Source organism: Capra hircus, chromosome 14 (genome assembly GCF_001704415.2).
Source record: "Capra hircus breed San Clemente chromosome 14, ASM170441v1, whole genome shotgun sequence".
NCBI lineage: Eukaryota > Metazoa > Chordata > Mammalia > Artiodactyla > Bovidae > Capra > Capra hircus.
Window position 1 is genome coordinate 50,810,595 of NC_030821.1, and position 12,281 is coordinate 50,822,875.

Below are 12,281 nucleotides of genomic sequence, written 5' to 3' on the forward strand. Positions count from 1 at the left end.
GCCTGCTAAGTAGGGTTTTTAATTTTCCTAAAAATAACTGGTAGGACCGTCTCCTTCTATTCTTGTTACTTAACTATTGTATTTTTATGACTCATTTTCCATGGCTGCACTCAATGGCCTGAAGGCAGGCAAAACTGGTGTGATGTTGCGAGGGTCATGCTGGACCATCACTGTTCTGAGGCCACTAGCGCCACCGCTGGGTGCCCACCCCACCTCCCATCACACACTCCCAAGGGACCCTAGATTTCTCCTTTGCAACATTCATCACACTTACACTTACTGAGCATCTAACTTCTCCAATAGAGTATACATTCCTTGAGAGCAGCAGCATATTTCATTCATCCCCATTTTCCCTGGATATGGGGCAGTACCCGCGCTCATAGCAGGCACTCAGTAAGTTATCTGCTGATTAGCTAATTACACAGAGATATACTTATAGCCCAGTATGGAGCTTATTTATAAAGATTTTACGCTCTGTCAAAACCCACAGACACACACGGTAGAAATGTCCCCCAGGACACTGGTGTGTATGCCAGGCATTCTTTCCCCTGATGCAGATGTCTCCTGGCCTCGTCAAGGTACTCAACCCTTCTGGCTACAGTGAATGGATGGACTCCTCTCATGCATGGACAGCCAATCACGGCCCTCTCTGGGACTTACTCTTTTCTGGGACTACAGACCAAAGGGGCATGTGAGCATGGGGCTGCCAGTGGAGGCAGCCTGCCTTGGACTGAAATCAATATTAGAGATGGAGAAAGAAAGCCGACAGAAAAACAACCCACTGAAACGATCTGAAATAGCAATGATTATTTTTTGTCTTTAGCACCTTCCTGCATTTTCAGTTTATTCAGTCTCTTCTGCTGCTCTCTTAGCAAGGCTTGCTGTTCTATCTCCAAGGTGTCATTATCTTTTGGATCATCTGGGTACACAGATTTCGGATCAGCTCGTGTTTCTGAATCTGGTACAAAAATAAGTTGTATAACCAAGTTAAATCATTTCCAAATGAGATTTTATAAAACTTCACTATAGATAACATATGAATAACCTAAATTCAAAATCAAAGAATATAAATAATGAGACATCAGCAAAGTCAAAGCACATCATCATACAACTAATGAACATGAAATTAATATTCTTTAAATAAATACGTTTTCACAAACTCAACATTATAAGGGAGCCCCAGAACAAGCAGCACCTTATTGCCACATACTCCATCCCAACTCCCCACTTCCCCAAGACGCTACCCAGAGCCTGCAACCATGTGCAGGAGCATCCAAGCCGTCAAGTCAGTCAGATGGCTGTGACTCTGGCAGCCACCAGACACTGAATCACAGCTGGGCCCTCAAATATACTGGAAAAATGAAAACATAATGTTACTGACCAATTAATATTTGTAAATATCATGCCAAAAAACAAAAACAATGTAAAAATACAGGCTGGCTGGAGCTTTAAGAGGGACATCATTTCTGGAGAAAATGACAGTCTAAGAATTCACCTATGGCACAAGTTCAAGAATATCACTGATCAGAATGAAAACGTTAAACCTTAATTTTTAAATCTTGAGAATAAAGATATAATTCACACATTTAAAAAGTCTTTTGACCTATAGTAGAATCAAGCAGAATCCTGTGCCTCACCCCCCCACCCCCTTGTTTATAGAAAGGCTGAAATCTTCTGGGCCTCCATGAGTCACCAAAAAGCAGGTTCAAGCAGCTAATGATTAGAACAACAAAGTTCCAGATTTGTGTCTGCTGCAATTCCTGAGTTGTTCTACAGATACTCTTAACTCTTACCAGACGGAAAGTGCATGATGACCGGACTGCAACCACGACATAAACTGCTCCATCTTGAGCAGTACTGAATTTATGGCTAGGACAATTCCAAGAGAATTTCAAGAGAATGGGATTAACACTTTTGCTCATACTAATCAGTATCTTTGTGGGCATCAAAATAGTTGTAGCTTGTTCTGCCCATATAAATAGGCAACTACGACTGCCAGCAGAGATGCTACAGAGCATGTCAACATCTCTAATATAGCATCCTGTGAAACCATGACGTTACAGAAAAGGGACCTTCACACGTGATCCCACAGAAATGGAAAGATGTTCTGACAAGTGGGGGTTGGTAAGCAGCTTTTGGCAGGAAAGAATTCTCTGCAGGCAGTCCCTTTGTCTTGTCACTAACCTTAAACTAGGGACCCGAAGCTCTACTTACCTCAAGCCCTAGCACACCTTTCAAATCTTTTGATCATGCAATACCCTGCCTAATTTGTTGACTCTTTCCATATATCAAAGTAGAAATGAAGAACAGGTGATTAACAGATGACCACATCTCTTCCCTAGCTTCCCCTTCAGTAATCTCGTAAACAAACCGTGTGAATCAGACGGCATCTAAAGAAAGATCAGGAGTCCACAAGCCTGCACGGATTGGGGGAGGGCGAAGACTCTGACCCCCATCTCACTGATTAACTGAGATTACTTCCCTTCTTCCAGTCCATCAGAATCTTCGGAGATGGTTTTGAGGGGGACAATGAGTCTACCGTCTCCCTAGATTGTCAGCATTCTGATTGAAAACAACTTTCCTTCCTACCAACCTTTATAAGTATTGACTTTTTTAAGCAACAAGCAGCCAGCCAGACCTTATTCCATAACAACAGTGGAAAATGGGAACATGCTGAATATCTAAGAGAAAATGATTAAGAGCAAAGTTAACAGAAGAGGCTCTGGACACATGGACTTGGCTTCACCTTACTTCCCCACTTCCAGATTGTTTCCTTTCTGTAAAAACAAGAGACATTAACAACTAAGTCATATGACGAATGAGGACTAGTTGTGGTAAGAGGGAAATGAATGCCTCAATTTTATGGTTTAAATCTTTTTGTTTTCAAGACCTCCTTACCTTCTTAAAAGTTAAAGACCCCCAAAGAGCTTTCATTCACCACTGTCCCACACATCACATTAGAAATTAAAACTAAGAAACTTTTAAAACATGAAAATACAAAAATACATTCTATTAGCTTCAGAGCAATGAAGTTATCACATGTCATGTAACTTCTCAAAAACCTGTACACACAGGAAAGAATAAAAATTAAAAGGGGCAAATAATGTCTTAGTTTATAATAAAAATAGTTTTGACCTCAAAAAGTCCCCTGACCAAATTCTAAGTCCTACTGGATTAATATAACGCCTGGCATATAATATCAATAAATGATAGCATAAAAACATAACTATGGTATATGTACTTGATGACATGTATATCTGAATAACATAATTACATCTAGCTTTCATCTTTTTCATTTTAATTAAGCTCAGAAAGACTAGTAAATATACCAAATATCAACTGGTTTTATATTTAGGTGATTTGAGTAAAGAGATGTTTCCCTCTCTTTCTAAATTTTTAAAACTTCTAAAATAGATACTACTTTCAAAATGAGAAACAGAAGTAAACTCATCTGGTATAGGTTATATGACCACCATCCAACAGCCTGCCTCCTCTGCTCCAAAGGATGCTCTGAGAGTGCTCCTGAATAAAAATCACATAACACATTCTGGTTCCCCTACACATTTTCAGTCTCCCAGGCCTTTGTTACCTTGGCAAGCCAACTTCCCTAATTAGCTTTCTCTCCTCCTCCTAAGTGGCTGCATCAGATCTTTTTACTCCCTTCCTTCAACAATCCTTTATTTCCTCCACTGCTCAGGGACTCTGCTCTCTTCAACGGTCATTCCCTCCTTCCCCTATACTATAAGCCTCTTATTTCTCTAACAGCTTTCACATCAGCATCCTAACAAGTCCTCCAGTTCCAGACCCTGTGATTCCCCCCTTCCCAGCCATGCTTCTTCCAAGGATTCTTACGCTTATTGCCTCCAATACCGTGCTTCCTAATTATTCAATCCTCATTCCAAAGGTAATTGGCTTCTGATCCAATAATTCTGCCTAAAAAGAGCTATTTGAGGTCACCGCTGACCTATGATGTGACTGACACCTTCCAATATTAACTTTACACAACGCTTCTCCCTGGCAGACTCTGTTCCCTCAGTTTCAGGACTGACATTCTGCTTTTCCTCCAATCACTGACTTTTTCTTCGTCTCCTTCCTAAGCTCATCTTGCTGTCCATCCTCCACTAAATGCCAGGTGCCACTCTTCATACTATGTCACTGATCTAATCCACTCCTGTGGCTTTAAGAGCTGTATGCCCTGCAAAAGAAAATAGCTACAGCAAAGCTCTATCCCCACCAGACTGATAAACTGAAGAACTAGAGCAATACAGAAGTCTTATTCATTGTCACTTAATAGATACCATAAATGAAACTTCACTTGAGAAAAAGGATACAAATGTCTTTAAAGACCCTTAAATATGGGTAGAACACTCTGGCTCTACCTTTAAAATAACAGCATTCTTACCTCTATCTTTCAGCTCCTTAAAGTCATGAATATTCTGAGAAGAAGCAGAGTCTAAGCTCTTAGGTGACGGTCTTCTGACGGGAGCTTGTAACCGATGTCTGGCCATATCAAATACATCCATGGAACTTTCTCTTTTCCTATAGATAGTAACAAATTATGATAAACGCGTTTTTATACGAAGAAAATCTGAGTTGACATTTAACTCCCTATAAAAGAAATTTGGCATCTTTCACTACAGTATATTATAAAAATTTATTCTAGTAGCTGTTATTTCAATTCCCTGTATTAAAATAGGTTATTTATAAGGTCACTGTAATCTTTCAAAATGCTCAGAAGCAAAGTATCTTATTGGAAGAACAGAACGAGTTAGCTTTACCTTAAAATGTTAATGTAGTAGAAACAGTAGTCTTTGGTCAAAGAAATCAAGATTCAAAGACTAGCTCTGCTACTTACTATACATCTGACTGCATCATCTGTGCCTAACATGTATGAGGAACTCAATAATATGGTGAATTAATTAACAAGTAAGAGATTCTTTTCGTGAAACTATTTATAAAACTGGAATAAAGAACCAACACTAAGATGTCTCTAATCACAATACACAGTGAAAACTACACTGAAGTAAAATATATTTAACCAATTCTTACTAAATGATGGCAATTCTAACATATATTATCTAACTTAAAGTTAGCACACAGAATTTACAAGGTACTTTCCAATACATACATCTATTTATTCTTCACTAGACTCTCATGGGGTAGAAATTATTATGCAAGATTTGCAAGTGAGAAAACTGAAAAGCTGCCTGGTTTCTCTTTCTTATACTGATTTGCCAGAAAAGAGCACATATGGACTTCAGTTTATGAATGAAAAGAAATAAAATGTCAATAATCCATTACATTTCATTGAATATGCATATCTGGAATATGGAAAGTTGCAACAGTTAAGGCATTTATAACATCTTGAAAGTAAATACAGAAAACCAATACTGAACTATTACTTCGAAGTAGTTGACCTACTACAGAAGAATTCTTTGTTGAAAATTACCACCTTGGGTTAATATTCCATTACCTAGCCAGTCTATATCTTGACATTTCCTCACCTTGTTTACGTGGCCAGAACACGCCTAGAGAATGCTAACAAAAACCTAAGTGAAGCATAATTACGCAGGTTAACAAGCTACATTAAAATCCTACCATATCCTGGACTACAGTCATAAATATCAGTATAACTGAAGCATATACAAATTGATGGACACAACAATAACAGATGTTTATGACTTAGTATATATATACATATGTATATTATCTAGCTATGTCCACCAAGAGCCTGGTTTATAGACACGGTTCTCCAAGAGGAACCAGAACTCCTTAAAGAAATGGCTGATTCCAGGGCAGGGGCAAGGAATACACAAGAGGATCCTGGAGCCTCCTGCAGCAACAGAGTACAAAACTGCTCAAAAAAGAAAAGGATGGGACATGTCAAAGAGACACAAGAGCCAACAGGAAAGACCTCTCAGTAGCCAAAGCTGCAACAACTTAAAGTGAAAGTGAAGTCGCTCAGTTGTGTCTGTCTCTTTGCGACCCCATGGACTAGGGGCCTACCAGGTTCCACCGTCCATGGAATTTTCCAGGCAAGAGTACTGGAGTGGGTTGCCATTTCCTTCTCCAGATCTTCCCGACCCAGGGACTGAACTTGGGTCTCCTGCATTGTAGACCCTGTAGGCAGACACTTAACCGTCTGAGCCCCCAGGGAAGTAAGCAACACCACAAATAACACTGGATGGTAACAAAAAGTACAAAAGAAATATACACAAAACAACAGTGATATAAGTAAATGGTTGGATAACTAAACAAAGAGAGGAGAAGGGACATTCTTTCTTATAGAAAAATTCTAAGAGAAGAATTCTAAATATACATAGATAACACCCTCTCCAGGAGATAAAACTTATTCCCACCACCTCTCAATTCTTGCAAGTGTGCTAAACTAAGAGTGTGCTAAACTTAGAGGTTCCATCATACGCACATCTTGTACCCTCTGATACAATGTGATGAAAAGGCTACCCTGTATTATTCTTTCCAAAACCCCTTAACCCTGGCCTAATAATGAGAAAACATCAGACAAATGTAGAGTGGGGGACATGCTATAGGACAGCCAGCCAATATCTCCCTAGGCTGTCATAGTCATAAAAATACAAGGGAAGACTGAAAAACTGTCCTGGATCAGAGGAGACTAGGAGACATGACAACTGAACGCAATGTGGTGCCCTGTACTGACTAAATCCTGGAACAGAAAGAAGATACTGATAGAAGAACTGGAGAAATCCATAAAGTCTAGAATTTAGATTGTGGTTAATATTCCAACGCCAGCTTCTTAGTTGTGACAAATATCCTGTGAATGTAAGATGTTAACAATAGGGACATGGGTTTGGGTGGACTCCGGCAGTTGGTGATGGACAGGGAGGCCTGGTGTGCTGCAGTTCATGGGGTTGCAAAGAGTCGGACCCAACTGAGCGACTGAACTGAACTGAACTGAGTCTATGTCTTCTTCAACTATCACTTTCCTATCTTGGAATTCCTTATCACCTAGATTAGCTTATGAAGCAACTTCTGAATCCATCTGAGTCCTAAATTAGTCAATTATTTTTCATGCAGTGATTTCTCTGTAGTGAGACTATCTATCCTAAAGACAGAGCTTGAAGAATAGCCTGTTCCCACTACTGATTTGTCACTGTCTAATCCTATTAAAATGTCATGGTTAGGGATAAGACTCTTGGTTTGCCTTAAGAAAGTCCTACTTCTTTCTTTTTTTCTTTCTTCCTCCTATCAATACTACCACTGTCATCACCACTCATAAATACATTACTGGCAGTACAGAGGGACAATTAAAACGCTCAACTTAAATATTTTATATTTACTTAAATCAATATTCATTAAATATCTCATATTTTCACAGTGAATAGATTTCACAACTGTAATGAAACATTTTATGAAGGCAACTTTATCTATGTAAAATTCAAGAATGTGAATTAAATAGCATATTAGCTAATTAAAGAGAGAGCTCTTGTGCCAAAAATAGAAAAGAAAGAAAATATATCATATACTACAAAAACAAATAGACTAAAGAAATCACACATTATTTTGTATTAGTTGTACCGAGTCCCTCCCTTGCTTGTTGCTTGTGAAATGTGCTTAGTCGTGTCTGACTCTTTGTGACTCCACGGACCACAGCCTGCCAGGCTCCTCTGTGCATAGGTTTCGCAGGCAAGAATACTGGAGTGGGTTGCCATTTCCTACTTCAGGGGATCTTCCTGACCCAAGGATCGAACCCATGTCTCCTGTGTCTCCTGCACTGGCAGGCCAATTCTTTACCACTAACTAGAACCACATAGTGAGTCCCCCCACTAGACTATAATTATTTAGCTTATTTCTTCTGGGGGGGGGGGTGGGAGTGGGGAGCTATTTTCAATCATTACAATTTCATCAATAATCCATTAAAAACATTTTTCAAGCTTGCGAAATTCTAATAGATGTGGGCTTATGATAATTAATCCTGCTCCAAAACTGTAGAATTACTGGACAGCTTCTGATTCTCGATTCTGACAGAAGAGAATACAAGAACAGACAAAAATATGGAATTCAGAACTTGCCTTATATGAACATCGTCGTCACTGTCAATGTGTAGTAACCGCCCCTGCAGACGTCGCTCTTCACTACGAAGCTGTTTTCTCATTTCTGATAATTCCATAATTACATTTTTTTTCTCCTCTGAAAATTCCCATCAATAAATGAAAAATGAGAGAGGTACATGAATAAAAGGTTAAACACTAAACATAACCTTTTATGACTTATAAAGCTAAAATGCTCAGTTACATTTTCATGGAAAGTTATTTTGAAGGCTTTATATATAGATGCATTGTATGAACATTTATATTAAGACCCATAAACACACTTCTGATAATACAAGAATTTCAAACATTTAGAAACATTCCTGAAGGGAGGGAGAGACTGCTTTCCCCTATTAAGGGGCAGCAAAATGGAGTTCCTTTGTGATGATGGACAGTTCTGTAACCTTGACTGTGTGGTGGTTACACAATTTACACATGATAAAAATGCACAGAACTACACACACAAACACATAAATTAGTGTAAGTGAAACCAGACGCAGGTCCATAGAGCATGCCAGTGTCAATCTCCTGGTTGTGATATTGTACCACTGAGGGAAGCTATGCGGAGAGTGCACAGCACCTCTCTATACTACTTCACAATATTCTGTGATTCTTATTTTTCAGAACAAGAAAAAGTTAGAAAAAAGGAAACAGTATAGATTACAGGCTTAATAGTCAGCTCTACCTTCTGCACGAAGCTGGTTCTTCCTGGCAGGTACCGGAGGAGACTGTGCCATGGACATGGAACTGTCCTGTTCAACAATCACGACAAAGATAAAGTCAGTATATGTCTTCCCTACTCAGAAGCTTTAAAAGAACTTTAAAAAGAAAGAAAGAAAGAAGAGAAACCAGATTCCCAACCAATCTATCTATAAACTTACCTACATTTATTTTTTCTTCCCACTACCATGGGAGAGGCCTTGCCCTAGCCAAAGACAGTACTCTCACCTGTGCTCTGTATCTGACAGGGGACCCCCATCTCCTCCATCCCTGACTCTTCTTTCTCTACCACCTTTCTATCAGGCTGTGCTTAAAAAACTAACCTCACCCTTCATCACTCACGATCTATCATCCATTCTCTCCTTCCTTCACAGCCATTCTTAAAAAAAAAAAAAGTATTGCAGTAGTATGGCGCCTGCTTCCTTATTCCCGTTCACACCTCACCTCGCAGCCACTGCCTTTGCAGCTCCCTCAGCGATGCATTCTACCGGCATTTTAAGGCCTTATTTTACTTAGCTAGTAGCAACTACTATCATTGACACTTTATTTCCTTGCTCTAAGTGGTGATAATTCTCTACTGTTAGATCCTCAGCCCTCTACTTCCCCTGAACACACACGAGTCAATCGTACTACTTAGGCAGTAATGTTAGTAGTCTTCAAACTACAAATCCGGTGCAGAGCTCCTTCCTTGGCCACGACCTGTATTTTCAACCACCTACTCTATATAAAGTTGTCACTGACTCCCACCCACCACACACAGTATACCACTATCTGTGTTTCATAAACATATCTTGAAGTTGTCACCCTTTCTCAGTTCTTAATGTCACTGCCATTGTTTAGGTCCTCAAAATCACATCTGGACTTCTACAAAAGCATCTTAACTTTACAGTTTTGCTCCACCTCCATGATGCATCTCCATACCACTGCCTGAGAGAACATTATGCAAGACAAACACGGCCATGTCATTTTCCTACTTAAAACATTACATGAACACCATACATGACCACAGACCTACTAAATCAGAACCACAGAGGGTGGGGCTGAGGAAGGCATTCTAATACATTTCTTAGTCTATTCTAGTAATTGGCCTCTTTGGTACCCTATAGAATGAAGTCAAGCCCTCTAGCACTCCATACAACATCCTGCATATGTTCTAACCTTCACCTCCCCTACGTCATGGTCAGGAATTATCAGGCCAGACCAAACCATGTATTCTACATGCTGCCACGTGGCTTACAGTTCCCTCCAAGATTCTGCATGTGCTGGAAGTTGATCTTCCTCATCCTCTTTTTGGCAAATTCCTATTCATTCTTTAAGAGTCAACTCAAGGATCAACCCTTTCTGGAACATTTTCCTGGTTGTCTTTTAATTGTAATTCAGTCTAAAGTACAAAGGACTTTATCAGCATAACTACAACTAGCTAGTAGATATATTATCAAAAAAAGGCCTTCCTGAGAGACCTGACCAAGAGCCACATGCTAAATTATGAGCTGTCAAAAGAACTGAAACTTCAGGGCACCAAAGTTTTATCATTTGTAAGTATTACCATTACAACTGAAGAAACAGACAAATTAATGTAAACATCACCTATGTTTCAGATCTGAAAAAAGTAATCTAGCTAATTAAGATGAATAAGAAAATCTCATTCAATCCCCTTAATCTTAGATGAATAAATCAAAAGAAAAAGCATATACCTGAGTAAAGGAAGTTATAATGCTGTCAACTGAAGGAGGTCTTTGGACTCTGCTTGCAATCTTATTCTGAAGAGCAGGAACCACAGGAGAAGGCTGTCTCAAGTGCTGATGTGAGGGGAGGGGCGGAAAATATATATATATGCATAAACACACATATTCCCCAACATATGTCTATGCGTGTATACACATAGCCCAACATGTATGTGTGTGCTAACACACACACACATATATGTATACATATACATATGCAAACACACATACCCCTAGTAGTTAACAAGACCACCAAAGAGGTTCGGACTACTATTGCTTTAATTTAATAAAATATTTACCAAAAAATCTATAAAAATATTAGATCACTATGTTGTGCACTCAAAACCAATATATTAATATTGTAAATCAACTACCTTCCATTAAAAAACATATCTACCCATGAAGTCAGAAATTCAATTCTGCACAATTGCACTCATCTCACATGCTAGTAAAATAATGCTCAAAATTCTCCAAGCCAGGCTTTAGCAATACATGAACGTGAACTTCCAGATGTTCAAGCTGGTTTTAGAAAAGGCAGAGGAACCAGAGATCAAATTGCCAACATCCACTGGATCATCGAAAAAGCAAGAGAGTTCCAGAAAAAACATCTATTTCTGCTTTATTGACTAAGCCAAAGCCTTTGACTGTGTGGATCACAATAAACTGTGGAAAATTCTGAAAGAGATGGGAATATCAGACCACCTGACCTGCCTCTTGAGAAATCTGTATGCAGGTCAGGAAGCAACAGTTAGAACTGGTCATGGAACAACAGACTGGTTCCAAATAGGAAAAGGAGTACGTCAAGGCTGTATATTGTCACCCTGCTTATTTAACTTATATGCAGAGTACATCATGAGAAACGCTGGACTAGAAGAAACACAAGCTGGAATCAAGATTTCTGGGAGAAATATCAATAACCTCAGATATGCAGATGACACCACCCTTATGGCAGAAAATGAAGATGAACTAAAAAGCCTCTTGATGAAAGTGAAAGAGGAGAGTGAAAAAGTTGACCTAAAGCTCAACATTCAGAAAATGAAGATCATGGCATCTGGGCCCATCACTTCATGGGAAATAGATGGGGAAACAGTGAAAACAGTGTCAGACTTTATTTTGGGGGCTCCAAAATCACTGCAGATGGTGATTGCAGCCATGAAATTAAAAGACACTTACTCCTTGGAAGGAAAGTTACAACCAATCTAGATAACATATTCAAAAGCAGAGACATTACTTTGCCAACAAAGGTCCATCTAGTCAAGGCTATGGTTTTTCCGGTGGTCATGTATGGATGTGAGAGTTGGACTGTGAAGAAAGCTAAGCACTGAAGAATTGATGCTTTTGAACTGTGGTGTTGGAGAAGACTCTTGAGAGTCCCTTGGACTGCAAGGAGATCCAACCAGTCCATTCTAAAGGAGATCAGTCCTGGGTGTTCTTTGGAAGGAATGATGCTAAAGCTGAAACTCCAATACTTTGGCCACCTCATGTAAAGAGTTGACTCATTGGAAAAGACTTTGATGCTGGGAGGGATTGGGGGAAGGAGGAAAAGGGGACGACAGAGGATGAGATGGCTGGATGGCATCACCAACTTGATGCACATGAGTATGGGTGAACTCTGGGAGTTGGTGATGGATAGGGAGGCCTAGCATGCTGCAATTCATGGGGTCGCCAAGACTCGGCCACAATCGAGCGACTGAATGGTATGGGCTCAGTGGTAAGAATCTGCTTGCCAACGTGGGAGATGTAGGTTCAATTTGTGGGTCAGGAAGAT

General features: G+C 39.6%; 1 protein-coding gene across 9 annotated transcripts in view; it reads right to left on the reverse strand.

Annotated features, from left to right (window-relative positions):
• The window catches only part of CSPP1 (centrosome and spindle pole associated protein 1), a 113,738-nt gene that overhangs the window by 11,571 nt on the left and 89,886 nt on the right, over positions 1-12,281 (reverse strand). For all 9 annotated transcript variants that reach the window (XM_018058438.1, XM_018058441.1, XM_018058439.1 and 6 more), the window contains 5 exons: positions 10,484-10,588; positions 8,755-8,821; positions 8,052-8,169; positions 4,403-4,539; positions 827-958 (listed from right to left, as the gene is read on the reverse strand). In XM_018058438.1, coding sequence (XP_017913927.1) covers positions 827-958; positions 4,403-4,539; positions 8,052-8,169; positions 8,755-8,821; positions 10,484-10,588 — 559 coding nt within the window. The remainder of the gene's footprint in view (positions 1-826; positions 959-4,402; positions 4,540-8,051; positions 8,170-8,754; positions 8,822-10,483; positions 10,589-12,281) is intronic.